Consider the following 24,643-nt stretch of genomic DNA (forward strand, 5'->3'; position numbering starts at 1 on the left):
CCTGCGGAGCCACGCCCACGTGACGTCACACGGTGCCGCAGAGCGCAGAGGTCTTTCTTGGTAACCGCCCCCGGCCGCTAGCTCCAAGAGACCGCCGAGTTTGGGGCGGGGCAGAGAGGGCTCTGGGCGGGCTACCTGCGTGTGGACGCCGCGCGGCGCCCCTCCTCCTACGCACAGACGCCGGGAAGAAGGGGGTGTGGCTACGCTAGCGTCCGCGCCATCAGGCCCGAGGTGGCGGTGAGGTCCGTGTTCAGTGTATGGTTTTCCCCGCCAAACGGTTCTGCTTGGTGCCATCCATGGAGGGTGTGCGTTGGGCCTTTTCCTGTGGCACTTGGCTTCCGAGTCGTGCAGAATGGCTGCTGGCGGTGCGATCGATACAGCCCGAGGAGAAGGAGCGCATTGGCCAGTTCGTCTTTGCTCGGGACGCTAAGGCAGCCATGGTACTACAAATCTTTGGTGTTTAGAGCTGGGAAAACAAATATTGGGGGTGGTGGATTGGGCTGTGAGACCCATCCTCCCTCGGTACTGTGGACCTTTGAGCTCTAGAACATTTGTGGACCGCTCCGGGCTAGGGTGGTCGGCGCTACAGTGTCTCTGTTCTACGTACGGCCTGGTCTCGGAGGTCTTTGTAACCTGGAGGCCTCGATAGCTGTAAAAATTAGCTCCTCCCCACTACAATTGAAAATAGGGACCCTACTAAATCATAAGTGTGGGGAAAATCTACGAAGTAATAGTTATTTTTTTTCCTGTAGTGAATCGTTTTTGTATGTATATTTTAAATGTTAGCAAATTGTATTTTTTTTTTCTTTGCTGGATTCATAGCCTATGCTTAATCTGCCTTTTACATATCCCACCACTGTCCCAAGGGCATCTTGCACATGCCCAGAAAGTATTGACAATATGACTTAGCTTATCCTTGCGCACCATGGGACCATGAGAGGCCTAGGCCAGTCGTCTGTTATCAATGAAACTGAAGTCCAGGAAGGATGCAGTCTTGGGCAAACCTTCCAGATTAGATTGCTGGGGAAACAGTATTTTTAATAGATGTATATATATTATGTATTTTTCTAGCAAAATATGGCAAATTAGATTTCAAAATAAATTACTGTGTAGCACGGTTTAAGCAACCTTTACCATCACTTCATAGACATTTGTTTCTTGAAAGTATCTCGATATTTAAATACTGAAATATGGGCTCGTTTATACATTTATGAGGGCAAATTGGTGAATATATTTTACTCTTTTATAATTTGTAAGAAATTGGAAATGAGTGAATTTGAAAGTCCTGCAATTTTTAAAAGTCATGGTTAAAATTGATGAAGGAAAAACTCCTGAAGGAGTTTTAAAAATATTTTATACCTTGTTGTACCTTTGGGTTTTTTTGTGTGTATGTTCATTTTTTTCCCCCTTAATATAGGAAGTATAAGAATGGAACAAGGTAGGTTATGCCTTTCTAATTTTTGAAGCTGAATGATCAATGCATAAAATCTAGAAATACTGGCATATATGTACAAATGTAGGTACAGGAGGACTGCTTGCTGTGGAATTTTATAACAGCAAATCTAAAATATTTATAATAACCTAAAATGTTCAGTTATAGGGGAATGGCCAATAGTCTATCGAACCTCAATACTGTGAAGTGTGCTACAGACCAGACTGATATGTATAGACATGAAATAATCCTCAATACTTAAAAAAGTTTGTAAGTTGTAGAATACCGCATACAGTCTGATCTCATATGTGTTTATATAGAGCAAGTTAGCATAATCATGTAGGAGTACATAGATTTAAAAAGTCTAGAAGGATACCTATTGTTAATGTTGGTTGCAGGTTAAGAAATTGCTAAGCAAGGTAGTATTCTTCTATCTACTTAAGAATTGCTTTTTTCAGTGCATGATATTTAATATTTATGTATTTCCAAAACTTGAAAATTTAGAAGCTACAGAAATGTATATTTATAAGCATTGTACCTGTATGTTTAGAACAAATCAATGCATAGCAAATGTTTTATGTACTTAACAGGCTGGTCGTCTGATGATAAGGAAATTAGTTGCAGAGAAATTGAATATTCCTTGGAATCATATCCGTTTGCAAAGAACGGCAAAAGGAAAACCAGTTCTTGCCAAGGACTCATTGAATCCTTACCCTAATTTCAACTTTAACATCTCTCATCAAGGAGACTATGCAGTGCTTGCTGCTGAACCTGAGCTACAAGTTGGAATTGATATAATGAAGACTAGTTTTCCAGGTATTGTTGCATTTTTGTGGTATAGAATTGAAATGTTTTGATGTCTCAGCTCTTAATTGTTGAATAATCCAGCAGTCCAAGAAATATAGATATTTAAGTTCAGGGAAAATGGATCTAATACCTACAGTTAACGTATCTGAGAGAATATATATCTGAAAAGTATGTATTTCCTTTAATGTTAACAGATTTCTCATGAAAATAATACATTCTCCATTACTGGGGAACCATATAATACTTTGCCTAGAAGCAAAGTGAAATTATTTTCTTTTTGAATTATACATCAACTGTTTCACTTAAGCATTTCCCACAGTCCATCAGTAAGTTGTTAGTTTATTTAAAAGAACAATCCCAATGGTAAAATACATCGTAGTTCTTAGGTGGAACTATGTATAAATACAACTGTTTTAGCATATTTACATAAGTAAAAATAATGAGTAGGCTCTATTGAAATATTTGTTTCTCTTGTATTGCCTTGGAAAGTTGTTTTCAAGAGCTGCTGAAACTTACTATGGGGTTGAATAAACTCAGGCACTTTTTTTTTTTCTTTTATGGTATTGGGAATTGAAAGCAGGGGCACTAAACTACTGAGCCATGTCCCAACCTTTTTAAATATTTTATTTTGAGACAAGGTTTCACTGAGTTGTTTAGGGCCTTGTTAAGTTGCTGAGTCTGGCTTTGAACTCGTGATCCTCCTGACAACCTTCTGAGCAGCTGGGATTATAGATGTGCCCAGTCTCAGGCACTTTTAATATGTACTGTATACAAGTTCTTTTAACACTATATAATCAATCATTAGAATCATTGATGTTTATTGAGTAGTTACTATGTGACACAGCATTTTGCTGATTCTTTACATATATTCTCTGAATTCTCTCAACTGTCCTATGATAAACATATGATTATTTTCCTTAGAAGATAACAAACAGGTTAAGAAAACTACTGATGGGAGAACCCACAACTTTCTAATTTCTGATTGGTGCAACTGCTTAATCTACATACTGCCTTCACCTTAGCATTTTTTATATGGTTTTCTTGATCTAGAAAACTTATATTAATGTTATTCTTCACCCCCATTTCCACATAGATTACTCTTATTTCTTGGTTAGATTTCACCTCACCTTTACTTTAAGAAAACCTTTTGTGAACATTTAATCTAAAATAGGTTCTTTTGTTGTAGGCAGTTATAAAATACATTTTCTTTGTCTTAGTATCATATCTCAGTTATAGTTATTCATCAGGATGTTTGAGTTTCTTTCCCTTGGTGCTTATAAGCTATAAGAGAGCAGAAACCTTATTAACCTCAACACAGGTTGATCACTGTCATATCTCTTAATACTTTGCCTAGTATATAATCGTGCTCAATAAATATTTGTCATATAAATGAATAAGCACAGTGGTGCTCTAGTTTAGGCTTCAGAATATGGTTCTGAATCTCATCTCACCTTTGCTTTGATTATCTTTATCTTGCATTTGCCCAACAGCTACTGTCTCTCCTCATAAATCTCAGGTGGCTCTGCTAGTGATTATGAAACAGGATCTTGACCTAGACTCCATAGTGAAACACAAGGGTTATTTTTTTTAACCTTCTGAAATTGATAGCTACATTTTGTATGCATGTGGACGTGTCTTTTTCTCAGAGTCTTAGTTTGATTTCTGTTGCTGTAACAATATCTGAGACCAGATAATCTGTAAAGAAAGAGGTTTATTTTGATTAATGGTTCTGAAACGTGGGAAGCCCAAGAAGAAGAGAAGTTAACTGGCAGGGGCCTTCCTTATGCTGGTGTCTTTGAATTCACAGCAGAAAGTGGAAGGGCACATGTGAAGAGAATAAAACAGGAGGAGCACCCTCACTTTAAAATATCCTGCTCTTGACAAAACTGATCCAGTCCCACAAGAGCAAGAATCCATTGAAGTATTCATCAGAGGCATAGAAGGTGCATTATTAAAGAAGCATTGCTCTAGAGGGTTCAGATTAATAATAGGAATAAGACCATATGTTTTTATAGCTTTGAACTTTCCTTACATAAGCTTTTCTTAAAATCAGAAAATAGTGGAGAGACCATTAATCTTTAGAATGCAGTCAGCAAAACTACACAACAGTGACTGGCCCAGCAAGATGATGTATCTGCCAGTAAATGATGCCTGTGAGAAACAGATTTTATTACTAATTGACTCGATGTGCAGCGTTTGCTTATGGTCCATACTGGGTAAATAAAGAATTACTAATTCAGGCTTTTAATAGATAATGGGAAGAGAGTTGAACAAAAATAGGAGATTCAGTTTTCTACTAATGTTTTATTAGACCTTTTGTTCCTTTGTAGCTTTTTGGATTGATCTTTTGACTAATCACAATATGTTGACCTTTTTCTTCTTAGGATTTTTTCATTTTCAAAAAGTTAATATGTCCAGTGACACACAGGGAAAGAGATATTTTCCAGTTGTCACTTGTAGATGTTCAGAGACGGGTTTGCTGAGGGTGAGGACGAACGATGCCTACCCTACCTAGCCTTACCCAACGCGCTTACTCAGATATTGGAGATCGAGCTCTGAAGTCACGGATCTAATTTTATTTAGTATTGCACAGGACATATATAGGCACATTATCCAATCAGGTTAACATGCTTGTTAAAGTATAACAGAGTCAGCCTATAGGTGAACTATATGTTGAGGGTCCAGTAGTGTAAACAAACCAAGCATGCCTAAGCAATTCTGCCCAGCAACAGGTCTGAGACAAAGGACTGGGGGAATGGCAAGCTCCACCACACAGCATGAAGCAAGGCAGTGCGGGCGAGCTCACATCACAGCTTTCTGTGATGCATGTCAGAACAAGGCCTCCCCTCAGCTCAAACTCAGCCTCAGCGACTGCAAAGACCTTCATTCCATGGCGAGTCTTTACCATTACCTCAGTTTCTCTGTTCAGACTGTTTGGCTTACTTAGACCATGGTGTCAGTGACTGCTGTCAGATAAGCTTGAGGAATGTTCCCTACAGTCACTAATGTACTATGCCACTAATTTCTAAAATAGGAATGGACACAGCATGATTTCTTAATGAGGGACAGAAGTAGGTGGGGGTTTGCTTCAGCGGAGATTCATTTCAGATTCTCTATTTGTCAGAAGGGAGGAATTGATCAACAAATGTTCCTTAGAGTCTTGCTAAATGATGGAAGAAAAACTTAGGATAGTACCAAGGGAAGTACCATACTTTGTATTGGACATTGTTACTAGATTGTTAACTATTAAGAGACAACTTTTGGCAGGGGAAGCATCGTTAGTATATTGAAAGAACCAGTTCTGTTACATCCATCTGTGTCTGAAGGTAAGCCTCCTGAAGGAACTTAAGAGTCTTTTTCCTTATTCCAGTAACCATTTCTGTTACGTGTGGCTCTTTCTTCTCCATCTTCTGGTTCTGCCATTGTTGCTATGGTAGAGCTGGAGAGGATATGATGAATCTAGGAAATTCTGGATTTCTTCCTTCTAGATGTGCCCACTATTAAAGGAGGTTATTGCAACCAACTTTATTCTCTCCTTAATGAAGACTTTAACAAAGCAGCTTGATAGAAAAGTAAGTGGTACACATTCACCACTCAATGAATATTCATTAAGTAAATAAATGTCCAGAGAAGATGGTTTGTAGAAGATTGAGCACCCTATCATATAGTTGCCAGTGCAGTACATTCTTAACCTGGGAAGAGTGATGCCTTCCTGGTCAGGTGTCTTTTGTTTTCTAACTTTTACCTACCATTAAAGGTATTAGCAGTTTAAGTATAAAGTAAGAATAATTTTATGATTTGTTCAGTTTGTTAACCATAATTACAAAAATAAGGCAAGATTTGATAGGCAAGATTATAATATAAAACCTATTATATTATATTTGTAAAACAAACTAGAGTTCTTTTCCCTGTGTTTTAACATGTTCCAAGTTTTCGTTTTTTAATTAACTTGCAGAATATTAGTTGACTGGCCAAAATAACATAAAAATATTCTGGGACACAGTACTAATTTTAACTTCAGTAATTTGCAATGATAGTATTATGGACTTATGTCTAGAGCAACTATTACTTAGTATAAATTTAAATGCAGTGGGTATAATTGTGTGTTATATATAACTAGGAAGATGATAAAGCCTATTTCTTGTTTCCTTCCATGATACCCTGTCCACTGCCTTATTTAAATAATTTCCTAATTGGTTCCCCCCCTTTTCACTTTCATCCTCACCCAGTCTCAATACAGTCTCAATACAGAATATAATGGTCATTTGAAATACTATTATCATTTTTCTTAAAACTGTTTTATGTTGGTCCTCAAGGTATATAGAATAAAATCCAGGCCTCTTGTCTTATTTTCATCTGCCTCTTCATTCTCAGACTTTTCTATAGTTCTCAGTGACTCTCTTTGATGAGTGTTTTCTGCCCACACTTGTCTCTTTTTCCTTCGAATGTTGCAGTTTTTTTCCTATTTGGGGTCATTGCAAAAGAACTGATCCATCTCCCTGGCTCTGTGTTCTCCCTACCCTTTTCTTGACACTTGAGATTTGAAGAATGAGAAGTAGCCAGTATCTCCTCAGAAAGGATTTTCTTGACACTTCATCTTATTTTCCTTCATAGACCTTTTTTATTTATAAATTATGACTTAATTATTTCATTATTATCTAGCTCATTAGATGACTTCAGGTTCCATTCTTGTTTTGTCATTTTCACCACAGTGTACTTAGAGCCTGCATAGTGTTCAGCACATAGCACACACTCAAAATATCAGGTATATTTTTTAAATGTACAAATGGTAGAAAAGACTTTAGAGGACCTCTCTCCTTAATTCCTCTCCAAATAATCCTCATGTTATTTGAAAACAAACAAAAAAAGGACTGTTCATGTTATGTTAGATTTGGGATATAAACTATTCTTGTCAGTGAGTTATGATAAAAATGGTTCTTCCTTTGAGTCTTCTTCCTCACCTGTTTGTCTAGCTTTTACATTTCTCCATTTCTGTTCCATTCAGATTTTCAAAGTTTTCAACTTTGCTGCTACTATAACCTATTCCATTATCATTTTCTTTCCTCCCTAGGATGATCTATATTTTTCTAAACCTTCATTTTAACAGGGTATGTTTAGTTAAAACACTTTTTTTTTTAAAAAAAGATTAAACTTAGGGTTGGTAAGTAGCTTTAACTAGTCACATTCTCTGTATTCTGAATTGCTTATTAGAAAATGAAGTTTCTGCTTGCATGTTTTGTCCACTCCAGGTTATAGGTGAATCTTTTCTACTGTTCATAGGAGTAGTGTGTAGAACTAGTATTTATTGAGTGTGACACTGTGTTAAATGCCTTATATGTATTGTTTCTTTCTCTTAAGTTCATAAATACTGTTATTACTATTTTATAAAAAAGATTTAGACACTTGCGTAGGTGACTTAACTAAAAAAGTAGAAGCCCAAATGTTCAATTTGAATTCTATACTATGTGACCTCTCAATCTGAGATTTTATTGATGCCTATTTAAGGATTTGAAAATATGAAATTATGAAAACTTCTGTGGAACTGGGTTAAATAAATATAAAGTTCTTGCAGAAGATCTAATGTCTAATAATATGAAAAGTACGGTGATAGGGACCTTGCCTTACCATTTTTTTTTACAGAACTTGTAGTGGACCTTGTAAACAAAAGAGTAGGAGCTGGGTGCAGAGGTGCTTGCCTATAATCCCAGGGTTTGGGAGGCTGAGGGAGGGGAATCAAGAGTTCAAAGCCAGCCTCAGCAAAAGTAAGGTGCTAACCCACTCAGTGAGACCCTGTCTCTAAATAAAATACAAAATAGGACTATAGGACTGGAGATGTGACTCAGTGACCAGATGCCCCAGAATTCAATCCCTGCTACAAAAAGAGAGTAAGATTTTAGCAAAATAATAGACAACTAGGAGGGTTAAGAAAAAGAGCCTGTTATAATATATATAGTGTTTTAATTTAGTGAATGAAGGATTATTAAATGATGCTGGTAGGACTGGTTAACCATCCAAGTGTAAAACATACTACAGACACAAATTTTGTAGGAATTAAAGATTTAAATGTAAAACAAAATTAAACTTTTAGAACAAAATAAAGCAACAGATACCAATTAGATTTGCAATTAGAGCAAACACCTGATACAGTGTAGGATGTTAGAAAAGAACAATCATATATACATTGAAGAAATAAAAATTGGTACAACTTTTTTGGGAAAATAATATTTAAAGTTAAACAATACATAAACCCTTTGATTTAGCAGTTGTTTCTGGTACTCTATCCAAAAAATAGAAAAATACATCTGGATATATACGTGATGGTATCTGTGTATAAGAACAAAGTCTGAAGGCTCTTAATAGAAATTGGTTAAGTAAGTTGTGGGACATGAATTCCACAGACTATTGTGTAAAATAATGAATTGAGCCAGTATTTTGGCCCACACCTATAATCCCAGTTACTCAAGAGGCCGAGGCAGGAGAATTACAAGTAATTTTGAGGTGGCTTTGGCAACTCAGCAAGACCCTAAATGAATTAAGTAAGGCCCTGTCACAAAAAATAAAAGGAGCTGAGGATGTAGTTCAGTGATAAAGATTCCCGTGAGTTCAGTTCCTAGTACCAAAAAAAAGCCTCTATTAATCTGAAGGGACTTAAATATACATCGTTAATTTATAAAATCATATCACAGGAAAAAATAGTAATATCCTTTTTCTTAAAAACACATGCCCTAAAATGATTTTTTAAAACTCAGGAAGTTAAAAGAAGTTTCAAAAACCAAAGTACTTAAAAAGAAATGCCTTTTTTTCTGAAATAAAAGCTACATGAACTTTTTTATTTTTAATTTTAGAAGGAAATCAGTCTTCATTACTAAATTCAAGCAAAACTGCAATCTTGCCTCTGCAAAATCTTCTCTTTCAATAGAAAGTTATTAGTGAAAATAGAATCTGTGTAGGAAGTTGTAAATAGACTAGTTCCTGCAGAAAATTGAATAATTGATATATAAAAACTGAGAAACATTTCCAGAATTAAAAGGAAGTGAATTAGGAGACAAAGAAGATTGAACATAGAGATTTCAGAATATGAAAATACATATTATTGAAGAAGATGACAGATTAAATGGATGAGAAACAAAAATGAAATATTTTCTTGGAAATGAGAAAATTTGGGATTAGACAGGTAAAGTGTCAGTTCAAAGAATAAAAAGTTCTGGAGTTGGGTGGTGTTTATTCCACAGCAGTGTCGAAGCACTAGGTGCTACTGAACTGTATACTTAAAAAATAGGCAGAATAAAAAAAGGAAAGAAAAAAAAAGAAGAAATAGAATAGTATTAGGATTAAGTTTCGCAGAGGGTTGGAATAGCCCTCCCAGCCTCCAAATAGTAAAATAATTGTCTTAGATTTTTCTTCTGTAATAGTAATAGGACCATACAGTCATGTTTCTAAAATTGTTGGTATATCAAAATCAGCTAAGATGTGTATTAAAAATGCAGCTTCCTTAAAAGTGCCCTGGATCTACCTAGCCATAATTTTAGAGTAGAAGCAAGAATTCTGTACTTCAAATAATTTCCCCAGTTGATTGTTAGGCATATTAGTGTTTGGAAAACATCATATTGGATGTAATTTACCAAGCCAGTAAAAAAAAAAAAAAAAAAAAATTCTAACCCATCTGCTTTCTTTTTTTTAAATGACTGAAATGATCAGGAAACCATTAGATGCTTGCCTCACACTTTACAACAAAATTAAAGTTGTGTTTTAATAACAATTATTAAACTTCTGAAAAAAAACATGCTTAGAAGAATAAGAATAAACACAAGTCAACAGAAGTGATTTCATATTAAATTACCCTTTACACACCCAGGCATCTGTTCGTGGCAAATATGATAGACAAAGGTTGATGTTGTTAATACTTAAAAAGCTTTTAAATACTGATGAGAAAACCACATAAGCCTTACTTGATGAATGCACAAAGGACTTGATAAAACAGTTGACAGAAGGGAATATATATAGATATATAACTATATAGATATATGTAGATATACATAGGTGTGTGTATGTGTATATATATATATACACACACATATTTGTATATGTATATCCATACACATTTATATTCATTTAGCAATAACAGCTACCCCAACAACCTTAAAACTAATCTTTATTAAGTGCTTGCTATTTCCAGATAGTTTGTTTATTCTTTAATCTACCCAGCTCTTTGTCCCTAGACTTTAAAATAAATATGACAAAGAAATGACAGAGCCAGTATTTGCACATTTGACTCCAGAGAGAGAACACTAAAACTCATAAGACTATATTTACTTATCTATCCTAAAAATTGTATTCATGTGCATATTAATTTCCTAGAGCTACCTAGCATAGTACCACAAACTCAGTGATTTAAAGCAACATGAATTTATTAACAGTTCTAAAAGGCTTTAGATCAGTCATGATGTCAGCAGGGCCATGCTCCCTCTGTAGATTCCAGGAAAGAATCCTTCCTTACCTCTTTCTAGGTCTTGGTGCTTCCAAGCAATCCTTGGAATGCAGCTAGCTTCATTCCACTTTACACCTCAACCTTCATGTGGCCATCTTCCTTCTCTTCTCTGGGTATGCCCTCATCTTAATTTTATTATATTTGCAAAAATTCTTTGCAATTTAAGTCACATTCTGTAGTTTTGAGTGGATGTAAGTTTTGGAAGTGCCTGTCAACCCAATATAGTTCATCCTCTTCCTATTGTCACATTTTTATCCATTCCACATAAAAATCAGGTTCCCCCCATCCCAGCATCCCTAAGACTTAACTCATACCCCTATTAGCTTCAAATTGAAGATCTCATTATCTGAATCATCTAAATTAGGTATGATCCATCATGGGTCAAAATTCATCTTTATCTGTGAACCTGTGAAACTAGAAAACAAGTTATCTGAAATACAGTGGTGGGAGAAGCATGGAAAAAAATTTCCATTTCAAAATGGAGAAGTTGGAAGGGAAAAAGGGATCATGGTTCTCAAGCAAGTTTCAAGCTCAGAAGGGAAAATAAATTACTTTATGTTTATTAAGAACTGAAAATAATGACTGCTTACTCTGTCTTGTGGGCTCCTAGGGTGGTCCCACCTGCTTTTCCAGAGCCCTCTTCCTTGCTTTTGTAAGAGCTTTGTTGAAGGATAACATTCCCAACCTGGTAGTTCTAGCTTTGTTGGCCTGTTTCTTGCCAAACTGTACATGTTGATATATGTCCATTCAGATAAACACACAAAAGAGCAACTGAAGCTTGGTACTTCCTAAGTGTTATTCTGAAGCCTAGGATATCATATTTCTTTTCAATCTAGTGTTTTTTTCTGTTATACTTTTACGTATTAAGCACTTAAAGATCTTTTGTCAATAACATACAAGAGGCTTTGTGTATACAGTTTATGAAACTATAATGGCAGCTCACACATTTTTTTGTTTTATTTTTGGCTTTATATCTCAATAAAAATACCTTGTGATGAGTTAGTAAGTGAAGCATTAGTGTATACATATTAGAAGACCAACACTTCTTATAGAAGCAAGACTATATGTAATCATACTTTTAAAAAAAATTTTAGTTGTAGATGAACACAATACCTTTATTTTACTATATATTTTTTTATAGTGCTGAGAATTGAACCTAGTGACTCACATATGCTAGGCAGGCTCTCTACCACTGAGCCATGACCCCAGCCCTATGTATTCATACTTTAAAGAAACGAAAGCTTTAGAATTTCTAATGTGTATTCTTCATAACAAAATTTTGATACTTTGAGGCAAGCACACAAGTGGATATCATTCAACTTCCTTTCATTGCATCCCCTCAAACAATAACTGGACTATTTTCTTAAAGAATGGTGAATTTTAACTGAGGTGCTATTTTTATATACACATTGATGACTTAATTTTGGAGAAAATGATGTAGGTGGAATTTGAGTCTAACACTGTCAGGAATTTTTGTCATAGGCCTGCGATAGTAGCCAAGGATATTGATTGAATGATTTGTTGTTAAGTTATTACTATGTTTAAAATAAACTTTTTAGTTGCTGATCATTGCAGAGCATTTTAGTTAATGTCTAGCACTGCCTCCTTAAAGATTAAGCTCTAAGATGGAAGATCAGGATTTTCTAAACATGACTGGTGGTTCTATATGGTTTCCAGTTGTTTGTCTTTCTTACATATGTAGGTTCTTTCTGAATTCTTAAATGTCGAATAGGGTGATTAAATAGAAGATTGTAAAAGGCATGAATGAATTGTGACAGCATAATTATAGGAGGATTTGCCATCTTATGTCCAATAATTTTGCTAATATGGATTGAGGGACAAATTTACTTTTCTACTGGTATTTCCTAATGATTATTTTTTATTCCAATTTCTTAAGTAAACTCTGGAATTAACAGACTATTCACCCATTATGTATTTCCCCCATAATACCACAGTGTGGTGCTGTTGTGCTTTGGCTGAATATTCACAAAATCTCCTTTTCCTGTTGCTGTCAGATTTCTTATGGATTAGATGCTCTCAAAAGTATATGAAAATGTACTCATATTGGTTACTTTTTTAACCTTAAGTAATGAGTTCTGAGATTGCTTCCTAGTGATTGTGCTAAATTGCCTTTTATGTTAATTGTTTTTTATAAGCTTACATATTTAAATTTTTCCTTGATTGCCTTATCACATTTAGTTGGAAATCAGAGCTTCTTAGAAGTTATAAAATGAAAACCTGGATAAACCAACAAACAAAATGACACTACAGATGACAACAGAACATCTTTTTAAATTGAAGAGTTTTAGATTGTATTCTATTAAACGATAGTTCTACTCAAAACACGTAAATGTTGTTTTCCAAATCCAAGTTAAATTATTACTCCTATTGTTATACCAGAAACCAAAGGAAACAGTTTATTGTTTACAAGCTCCCAGTGTTTAAAAGTCAGATTTACTTCAGTCACTTTTGAAAGCTTTCTTTCTTGAAGGTGTTCTTTAGGTTGTTATTTGTCTATCCAGTATGTGCCAGTGATGTGGCACTGATCAAAACAGTTTTTATTGAGGGGCTTCTAGTTGTCTCTGTAAGGGTCGAAAAGTAATCATCAGACTATAAAAACGATCCATGGCCCTGAAAAGGGTAAGGATCCCTTGTGATAAAACTGTTAACTTCGCAGTTTATTATTTCAGGGCTTAAAAAAAGAAAAAGTATCTTTGTCTTGCCTGAGTACTACTTATCATTTTAGGATAATCAGAAATATTTCCTGACTAAACAATAGCAAATGATTTTGACTTGTCAATTGAGAATACTGTGGGAATCAGAGTTTTGTGGGAGAACTGGCTTTTAAAAAATATATTTTTTGTTGTAGATGGACACAATACCTTTATTTTATTTATTTATTTTTATGTGGTGCTGAGGATTGAACCCAGTGCCTCACACATGCTAGGGAAATGCTCTACCACTGAGCTACAACTGCAGCCCGAGAACTGGCTTTTAATATTTTTCTGTCTTTGAGTTAAATATGGGAAAGGTATTTGTTTACTGTTTTACTCATGCTATTATCAGCATCTAGAAATTGTGTGTTTTTAGTGAAAAATAATAATCCTAATTGTTGTTGGATTCCCAAAGGATGAGTCAGTTATTATAGATGCTAGTAATGCATTAATAGGGGAAGTCAGCATCTTTTTTCCAGACATAATTCTCTCCATGAGAAATGCCCATAGAGTAGTAGCAGCTATCACTCAAAGAGTTGTAGTTAACAGGCACAGGAATGCCACATATTGGAGACATTTGGGTATTTTAGACATGAAAGTTGGGGTAAATAAGCCATTTTAACAGTTTGTGGAGGGATTTCCTTCAAAATCTTTTTGGAAAATAGTCATGAACTTAAGTATGTAGGACAATAGAACATTTGGGAAGTAACTTAGCAAACAATAATTAACATCCATTTGTTCATCTGGTAAATATTTGAACAACTTTCTCTGATAGACCTATTAAGTTGTAATGTATGATACAAGAAATATGACTTGTTTGTTTTTACTAGTAGCCCAGTACCTAATTGTGTTATATTTGTGCATGTTCTGCATACTTTAAGAGTAAATGAATGATAGTAGAAAGTTTCTCTCTAGACAAACACATAATTGTAATATTGGGGAAAAATATGAGTGTCCTAACTTTAATTGCTATCTTAGCCCTTAGTTGTAGGAATCAAGCCCTTTGAGCTGTGTCCTTTATTTATCACTAATTTTTAGAATGCTGTGGTGTATATTATCTTTGGAATGTTGGAGCTAAGATAATGTTTCAGATTTTAATGAGAGTTTATTTTATAGTAGTATTTATAAAAGAAAAGAAAATTGGCTGGGAATGGTGGTGTACACCTATAATACCAGTGGCTTGGGAGGCTGAGGCAGGGGGACCACAAGTTCAAAACCAGCTTCAACAATTTAGTGAGGCCCTCAGCAACTCTATGAGACCCTGCATCAAAATAGAAAAATAAAAAGTGCTGGAGATATGACTCAGTGGTTAAGCACTCATGGTTTCAATCCCCAGTACCAAAAAAAAAAAACCAGAAAAGAAAAAGAAAATTGTTTTTATTTGAAGAAGTCATATTAGAAAACATTTTGAAACAACAGTTATTTTGAAGGAAATGTTTGTTTTAATTTTTTAGTCACAGTAATAACTTAGATACTTGATTTCCAACAAATTATAAGAATTGATTCTTATTTTCTCCTATAATCCATCAAAGTAATATCAAACTCTAGAATAGATCTAGCTCTGCATTAGGAGTGTTTTTGTGAATTTCTGAGAAGTACTCTGTGAGAAATGTCCTTTTAGTTGCTTAGAATTTATAACAAATTTGCTAAATTTTGTCAGTTTTTGGTACATCTTTTGGTACAGCTATATACTTTTTCTTCTTAATTATTTAATAATTCCCAGTTTCACTGATTCCTGTTAAACTGCTTTTCAGTTTCTAGGCTATGCCCTGCTTATCATGGCATATTCTCTTAATTCCCAGCTCAATTTGATTGATAACTTAGTTTAGGATTACTGTGACTGAATGCATTGCCCTGTAGCATTCTTTTTTTTGTCCTGACTTTTCAACAGATTTTTTAAAAGAGCAGCCATTTTTAAATTTTTAAAAAATTTTTTAATAGAACAACTTTTTTAATCCTGTATTTTCTCACTCAACAGGCCGTGGTTCAATTCCAGAGTTCTTTCATATTATGAAAAGAAAGTTTACCAACAAAGAATGGGAAACAATCAGAAGCTTTAAGGATGAATGGACTCAGCTGGATATGTTTTATAGGAATTGGGTATAAATTTTTTCTTATTTTGAAAAGAAAAATCTGTAATGGTTCCATTGTCTTCACTAAAGTTGGGAGTAAAAGTCCTTTGGTTACCTAGTGGTACCATATGGTGCTTGAAGTAAATGTGTAATTGTTTGAGAACTTTATGATTTTTTTACTCTTATAGTATTAGATTATGATTTATGTTGAAAAAATTTAACATGAATTTAGAAGGTACTTTTAAAACTAAAATGCACTGTATTTTATTACCATTTATAATGTTTTCTTTCTTAAAGAAATTCATACCCATGACTGTTACTTAACAGACATATAATATTTACTACATGCTGGAAGATATCATTTCAAGCTCTTAATAACTTAATTTAATATTTAATTCTTATTAGAACTCAGTGAAGAGATGGTGTTATCACAGTTCACTCAAGAGGGAATGGATGCACAGAGAGCTTAAATGATTTAACTTAAGTTTATAGGCATGATTTATTTCCATGCTACTAGGAAGGTAAATTTTTAAAAAATGCATACAGTAACATGGTACAGAAGTAGAAATCCAGATTCCACTGGACCTGTACATTTTATGAAAAGTTTTATATTCTGAATACTCTTAAGAAATGAATGTCTCTCTGTATCTTAGGCACTGAAGGAAAGCTTCATAAAGGCTATTGGTGTTGGACTGGGATTTGAATTGCAACGGCTTGAATTTGATATATCTCCATTAAACTTGGATATAGGCGAAGTTTATAAAGAAACACGCTTGTTCCTGGATGGAGAGGAAGAAAAAGAATGGGCATTTGAGGTAAGAAATTTAGGTACGGAGAGTAGTTCCCCAGGGTTTGGGTAAGATAGGAGGTGTTTGCCAATTTTCTCAAGAGAATTCAATAGGTGTAACGTGAATGGGGGTGGTGGTGATAAAATCAGATTGATATTTTAAGAGGACCAAGTGCTATTTGTGATGGTATGTGGTGGTTAAGGAAGTGAGGTACCAAAGATGATGTAAGCAGTGCTTTGACTTAAGAGGACTATTAAGATATAGAATGCTATAAAACAAATGAAATGTTAAGTTTGAGATGCCACTGAGACACCCAAGTGAGGGTGTCAAGTAGGCAAATAGAATGGAGGACTGGGCTAGAAAAAAAATGATAATCATTAATAGGGTTGAAACCGTGGGATTTGAAGTTGAAGCTATGAAATTACCTAAGGAGTTAGCTATAAATTGAATCTATAAAGAGAAACTCAAGTTGAAACCATGAGATTACCTAAGTTAGAAAAACCTGGGACAGAGCCCTGAGAATACTAAAATTTAAAAGTGGAATGCAGAAGAGACTAGGAAAAAATGGTCAAAATGATTGCATGTAAGATTAAAGTCGTATCAGAATTCCAAGGGTAGAAGTATTTTGAGAAAGAGATCTGTATCAAAAACTGCTTCAATAGATAGGGATCCTTTCAGAGAGTAAATTTTACTTTGGATCCTATATTTTAAAAGATAATATAGTTTTGCTTTGGCTACCTTTTTTTGCTACAACAGCTCCATCACAACTTCCTGGAATGTCCCCTCCCCTTTTCTTTTCCATTTGCTTATACTAATTCCATGACTCCATCAGTCCTTACTGCCTTCTTTAACAAAATTAAGTTGAACCTGCGATGCCTTCTTTGAAAACCACGTATTTTATGTTTGTTTTCCTATGATAGACCACATTTTTAACCTCATAATCTATAGTTTTGTAATTGTTTTACTCTCTTAATGGTCTCTGAGGGCAGTGGCAGTACCTTATTTAGCATTTTTTCATTTATAAACCTAAAACTAGCTTGAAAGTAATCAAGAATCCATTATTTATAGCAGCAAATTCAAAGAATTTTTTACTAATTCAAATTTTGTATCTCCTACCTGGAAAAATCAAATACTCCAGAGGAAAATGAACTACAAAATGTTTGAAATGATGAGGTTATATGTAATAGAAATATTTGGTTTTGCTTTTGAAAAGAACGGGCTTATCAAGTAGAATTGTCAGAATTTATAGAGATGCATTTTTCAACCTTTTACCTTTAGGGGAAAAAGGTAAAATGAGAATGTTTTCAATTGTAGCTAAAATTTTATTTTACTTTGTAAGAGAATGCATATGAAGAAAATGACCTGCCATTTTAGTGAAGCAGATTAATCTTTTAAACTAATGCTAAATTTTTTCCTGGAAAGATAAAATGTTCTTATCTTTTGGATTTGGTGAAAATTTGGGGGCAGTTTTGGTGTTCACAGTAAATTTATGGATTAAAAAAAATGACAAGGCAATTCTTGAAATTTAGAAAATCTCAAAAATTAAACTTAAGTCTTGTGTTCAACAGCATTGAATGTACTGGCTAGGCTAACTTGCCGCTTTAACTTCTTTTTCATTTTACATTTATTAAAGGCACTTTCTCAACCAGTAAGGATTTAGTGTAAATTTCCTAACCTCATAGAGATTTCATTCTAGTGTTTATTGTATAATAATAGCTAACATTATTAGAACTCTGCATGTAATAATGAAGTACATGACAGTTTGAAAATGGGCATTAGTTATAATATAGCTATTCTAGTTTTGCTGTATCATATTTTATATTTACATTGCCCTGATAAGGTCTGAGTAGACAGGGTGAAGCTTCATTTTGAAATTAATCTCATTGAATTTTGGCTTATAACAACTTAAATAGATAAATTGAGCAGGGTATTTTGGCATTTTAGCTGATAGGTGGAATAAGAATTGGTTATTGCCCACAGTTATCTTTGATACTTGTCTTACATACAGTACTTCAGCTGCTGACCCGAGTGTTTTTTCAAAAGTAATTCTAGCCAAAACATTTCTGTTTATTAGTGTGCATATTATTGATATATTTAGTGTTCAGAATGGAAGACCCTGTATCAGAAAGAGCGATTTTCCTTATAATACTTAAATAAATACTGTGAGCTTAAAATGTCTTAAAGGAAAATATTTTTCTTTGGAGTCATGATAGAAAGTCTCTGTTTATATCTCTTACTGTTAAAAATAATACATCAAATAGTAACATTCTTTAGTGCCCAGCTATCATACATACATGTTAAGCATGATATTTATTTATTAAAATATTTTATCCACATAAGAACTGTTATTTGCTAAATTTCTGAAAATTAATTTTAGATATTTTTAAATCCATACATTCAAATTAGCTTTTCGTAAAGAAAACCGACTTTGTAGGCAGGTTATTTTATGATGTTTGATTTACTAAATCTTCTCATTCTTAGACTTATTTATTTTTCCTTTTTAACTATATTGTCTTAAATTCATTCTTGTTGAATTTTTATTTTTGGCTAATATGGATTTATTAAGGTGTGAAAACACAAAGAAGGAGGATAAAAGATGAAAGGTCTCCAAGTATTACTTCTGATTAGTTAACCTATTTCTTAAGTCTTACCTATAAATTTCCACAGTAGTTTTCCATAGGCTTTTATTATGTAAATAACTAACTGCTTACCAAACCAATGTTGCAACTTGATTTCTTTTTTTAATTTAAAAAAAAAATGGGGTTTTTTGGTAGTTGTAGACAGACAGAATGCCTTTATTTTATTTTTATGTGGTGCTAAAGATTGAACTCAGTCCCTCACACATGCTAGGCAAGCACTCTGCCACTGAGCTGCAGCCCCAGCCTATAGTGAAGGGGAGATGGCTAGTGTGTGCTTATGTAATAGTCTGGTTGAGAGTGTATGACCTAAATATAATTAAGAAACATAAAACCAAAAAATTGCAACATTCTGTTAAAGTGGGGAGCGATGGGGTTTGTATTTTAAAATGTTGTTATAAAAAACAAAAGACTAACAGGACATAAGTGAATGCAGTACTTGATCCCATTTGTCCATTAGTTTGTTCCTAGAGTAATACATGTGTGTGTGTATATGTACATAAAAAGAATGAGGTACATAAAATGTAAACAAAACTATATCTAGATTTATGTATTTTATAATTCATGTTTCTTTCACTTTTATTTTTCAGGAAAGCAAAATAGATGAACACCATTTTGTTGCAGTAGCTCTTAGGAAACCCAATGGATCTAGGCATGAGAATGTAAGATTTTTTTTTCTAAAAAGCATGAATTAATGTTGCTTGCCCACTCTCCCTTTTTAATGGAAACAGTCATTTGCCTTATATCAGGTTTGAGATTGTGTGAAAGTCTGTCACAGAAACTTTTTGAAAGAGCACATTACCTGCTTCTTCATTTTCAAATACATTTATATATTACAGAAAAAAGTTGGTAGTATTGTCATAGCACTCATATTTCCAGTAGATATTCACTATAATTATTATCGTAGTCATCTAAATAGAAATTTAGATTGTGTTAGAAATTTCCTTGTGAATTGGGGCTATGTTGAATAAAAAGGTTACCGAGTTGAAGGTTGGTGAGTAATCGAATGATCTTGCAAATTGAACCTGCTCCCCTTTTAAAGTAGTATCCTAAATTATTTCAAAGTTACAGTGGCAAACGTGAGAGATGTATTATCGTGAGACATGTATTATCATATTGTGGCATCACATCAGTCTTAGTTCAGCTTTTTTAGTACAGTGTTTATATTTCTTAGGCTGTTACCTAGTAAGTGAGGGAGGAAACAGATTAGGATTAAAAACTCCAGCTTAGTTGTGGTTCTGCCAAAGTAATTTGTTTAAGATAATGTTATAATCAAAACTGTGTGCACTCCATTATTTTTAATAAATCTGGGTATGAAAATGTAGAATGACCAATTTCTGTAATAGCATCTCTTCTAGAAAAATAGACCATAGACCACGCCTTTGATAGGTTAATCAAAGGGTTAAAATTCTACATAAATTTTCCTCTTTAAAAAGGGATAGCATGTTAAAATTAATACCTGTTACCCATCCTTATGTTCTTAAGTGGCAACTTTATAACTCCACGTGGGTACCTTACATTTTTATACAGCCTTTTAGTTTTTAAAGCATCTGCATATTCAGTACTTCTTTTCCTTATTTCCCTGGGTGGAGCCTATCTTGGCAACAGTGGCAAGATGAGGTTCTATGTACGAGTCTACCATTTTAACCTGTGTGGTAAGCTTGGGCAAATTGTTTGATCTTTAGGAACCTCAGTTTCCCCATCTATAATATTGAGAATAAAAATCATATCACAGCACGACTATACATAAATATATTATACCATACAGAACCCAGATACTATTTAAGCAAATTAAGTAGCCCTTATCTCAAAGGCTTGAGATCAGAAAGAAGGGTTTTGGATTTTTTTCAAATTTTAGAATATTTAACTAGACATATTAAAATACTAAATAAATTCATTTGTTTTCATATACACCTTATATATATATAGCCTGTAGGTAGTTTTATATAATATTTTCAATGCACCTCTAATTACTGTGACATGAGGGTCAAATGTGGAGTTTTCCATTTGTGGTATCATATTGGCACTCAGAAAATGTCAGATTTTGAAGCATTTTGGATTTTTTTTTTTTTTTTAATTAAGAATGCTCAACTTGTACTAGAATGTATAGAACGTAAAAGATCTATACTGGGTTGTATTCTTGAACAAAGCCTTTGTTGCAGAGTAGAAAATAGTTTAAATTACATGTAATTTCAATAAATTACTTAATTCCCCAAAGTAGTATTATATCTATGTAGTTAATAGCAGTTTTATCAGATCATCACTGTAGCTTTCAAAAGTTTGCCTTGGGGCCCAACTCTGCTTGTCGAAATTGCAGATTTTGAGATTTATTTAAATTCATGTCTACTAAATTAGTCTTTCTGGTGTGGGACTCAAGAAGGTTTAAACAACATAGGTCATCATTAAATATAAAAAGTTTTCTATTTTTTTCAATTTGTTATATTTGCAGTATGAATACAAGGAGTAAAAATATTCTAAAAATTTTACTGTCATACTTTACTGAAGATATAATTTGGTCATATTATTTTCATAATTAAAAAAATGATCATAAGATTAATATACAGTATATTTAGGTAATCTGTTTTTTTCCTTTTAGGTTCCATCCCAAGATCATTCTATACCAACGCAGAGGCAGTTTACTATTCTCACCTTTAATGATTTAATATCATCTGCTGTTCCCATGACACCTGAAGATCCTTCATTTTGGGACTGTTTTTGCTTTACAGAAGAAATTCCAATCCGAAATGGCACAAAGTCATGATATGATTCCCTACATAATGAAGGGAATTGAAAATTGTAATCTTCCATATTTACAGAAAAAAATCAATGCCTGATGGTATCAAATTTTATTTCACAAAACTTTGTTTTTTTAAACTGAAAACTTTTACTATTAAAAAAGCAGACTTCTGGTACAATACATTTACCTCTTCCTGTCTAAAATTGCATTGAATAGATAGAAACAGAAAAAGGTTGGCAGAATTTTACATGTTCATTTTAGAAGTATATGGTAAGTGCAGATATGGAAAAAGGGAACATTTGGATCTCATCTTTCAGAGGTAAACTACTTTTTAAACCCTGAGTTATCTTTCCAGACTTTTTTCTTGGCCATTGAATCCATGTTAACTTTTTTTTTTTTAAATGGGAACATACCATTTTGTAAATGTTTTAAATTGTTTGTCTATTGTTCATAATACCTCTGTTACATAAACTTTTGGTGGTTCTAAAGTATTCTCTTCTATGACTAGTATCCATTCAAATGCTGTTGACTAGAGGCAGCATTGTCCAAATGTAACTGACTTAAGTAACCAATGATTTATTATATAACATACATTCAGAGGTGTCATTAAAGACTTTTTTTTGGGGGGGGGGTGCTCAATTTATTGATTTTTGCCTTAGGCTTATCCCATTCCCCAGCATAATGTTATAACTTCCAGTTTTATATCTTCTAAATTGCATCTACAAGGCAGGAAAGACCATTTTTCCTATAACATTATTTTATCAGTGCAGAAGATTTCTCCTGGTAGCCTTCAGGCTATTTCCCCTTATTTTCCATCAACTCAGATCTGGTCATAGAGAAAGCTAGAGTCAGACATTTTTTTTCACCTCTATTAGAGGTAGACTCTGTTGGAAAGGAAAAAGATAAAGAAGGTTTGGGATTATGACATTGAGATGATGCCCACTGCCTGGCATAAGAAAGATATGCCATAAGATACTTCTTTTCTTCTGTGTTTGGAATTTTGATTGTCTGTATTATATGTTACTGTAAGTGGTGCAGTGAATGTCCTAGTACATTTTGAGGCACATGCTTGATATGTCCTTAAGAAAGTTTTTAGAACTGGAGTGACTGACTGAAAGGTCTTACTTTTAGAGCTTTGATAAGTATTAACATGTTGTTCTCAAAAAGGCTGTTCAATTTACACTTTCTTTTATTAGTGTATGTGTGACCATGCTTATCTGTATACTCCGTGGTCAACCATAGGTATTATCTTTTTTTCCCCCCTGTATTTAATCTTTGTCAGTATAACTGAAGAATGATGTGTCATTTTTAAAAATTTGTATTTCTTTCATTACAAATGAGGTTGATAAAAAACATTACTGGTTACTTGTATTCCTTCTTTATGATCCTCTTGTTTATTGTCTTCATCTGTGTTTATTTTAGTAAATAGGACTTAATTTAAAATGTGAACATAATATATTAAGATGCCAAGACCATCATATTGATGACAGAATCTATTATGTGTGTAGTGCATGTCTTGGGAAATTTGTCTTGTTATTGTTATATATCAAGAAATAATTTCATTGTTTCTACTACTAACATTTAAAGTTGTGTGTAAACCGTATACAAATAGGTACTTTTGTTAATTAAAAATTTTGGAATGTTTTATAATTTTTTTATTTTATTAAGCATGCTTAGTTACTCCAAGCATACTAAGTAATGTGTTTTAAAAAGATCAAGTAGCATTTGTAGTACAGAAAGTATTGTTATTGCTAGCATGAGTGTAATGGTAATATGAAAAACCATTTGTCTTGTCATTATGATAATAAAATGATTAATAGTTGTTATGGAATTTTTATGAGCCTAACAGTGCTAGTTTTGTTTTTCAGATATGTTAATTTTCCCGTTACTTTTTAAATCAGTTACATGACGTGTACGTAGTTTGAAAAGTCAAATGGATCTGTAAGTTTTTTTCCTAAAGAAAAGTACCATCACTTTTGACTTTTTTGTAACTTATTACTATATCTCCATCTAACAGGCTTATATTGCTTTTACTTGATTTTTCAATTTTACCCATTGTTTCTTGGCTTCCTAATATAAAGCTTCCCTCTTCTCAACATTATGCATTCTCTACCCTTTCCTCTTTCTCCTCTCTATATAATTATATTGTAATCCAGTTTCCTTTTTGACTATGATTACACTTAGAATATGTTTATTTAGATTTTGTAACCTCTGATTACTAAGTGATGATATTCTTACCATATACTGCATACTACATTTCATTTCCTTTAATTAATAATTGGCTTTGTTTGGGTCTCTGCCAGATAAATGAATATCTTCTGCATATGTTCAAACCTATAACATTCTTTCAGGTTTATACATCTTGAAAACTCACTCCTGAAGCAGTCTGCAGTATCCAGTCTGAACTGTCTGCCTTCCATGGCTGGTGTACAGATGTCTTTCTGGAATCTTCTTCACTGTCATCCTGGGAATTACTTCCTTTTTGTTGGATTCTGTTTTCTATTTCCTAGGTCTTGTATCTTTCTTAGATTTCCTTCTCTTCTGGGTGGGGCATATCCTCAAGTAGTTTCCTAAGAACAAATGGGACATGGGAGACATATATTTTTGAGGTTGGGAGGAAGGGCTATCCACTTTTGCAAAGTGGTGTAGAGTTCTAGACATTTCTTAGTTACCCCATTCCCCTCCACTCCGAGCTACTCTGTTAACTATTAATTTCTATTTTTGCCAAATATTCAGTGTTACTACATACTAAGTTCTGTACTAGCATTTACCATAGTACTGCTTCATATCCATGCCTGCTGGGTCCAGAATAATTCTTTGCATCATACCATACTGCCCAATGTATGGATTTACTGGTCTTTATTAATACTTTTCTATTTAGGAACTTTTATGGTTTTAATTTTTAAAAGTGTATGTGTTTGTGTTTCCCATGCTCTTATTCAGAAACTAAATAGATATGGATAAACTTT

At 33.6% G+C, this 24,643-nt stretch overlaps 1 protein-coding gene across 1 annotated transcript; it reads left to right on the plus strand.

The window, feature by feature from the left end:
- The first annotated feature begins 196 nt into the window (after positions 1–196).
- On the plus strand, positions 197–23,509 carry Aasdhppt (aminoadipate-semialdehyde dehydrogenase-phosphopantetheinyl transferase). Its single transcript, XM_047519694.1, has 6 exons — positions 197–440; positions 2,023–2,248; positions 15,420–15,541; positions 16,167–16,328; positions 19,528–19,599; positions 21,534–23,509. The coding sequence occupies exons 1-6, from the start codon at positions 258–260 to the stop codon at positions 21,696–21,698; spliced, it is 930 nt and encodes a 309-aa protein (XP_047375650.1). The 5' UTR covers positions 197–257; the 3' UTR covers positions 21,699–23,509.
- Positions 23,510–24,643: the final 1,134 nt, after the last annotated feature.

The sequence above is a fragment of the Sciurus carolinensis genome, chromosome 11, assembly GCF_902686445.1.
Source record: "Sciurus carolinensis chromosome 11, mSciCar1.2, whole genome shotgun sequence".
Lineage (NCBI taxonomy): Eukaryota > Metazoa > Chordata > Mammalia > Rodentia > Sciuridae > Sciurus > Sciurus carolinensis.

Excerpts from the sequence above, each read along its gene's own strand:
- Aasdhppt (XM_047519694.1), top strand. The coding sequence starts at position 258 with ATGGTTTTCCCCGCCAAACGGTTCTGCTTGGTGCCATCCATGGAGGGT. Across the intron at positions 15,542-16,166 it reads ATATGTTTTATAGGAATTGG|GCACTGAAGGAAAGCTTCAT; the intron begins GTATAAATTTTT and ends TCTGTATCTTAG. Across the intron at positions 19,600-21,533 it reads ATGGATCTAGGCATGAGAAT|GTTCCATCCCAAGATCATTC; the intron begins GTAAGATTTTTT and ends TTTTCCTTTTAG.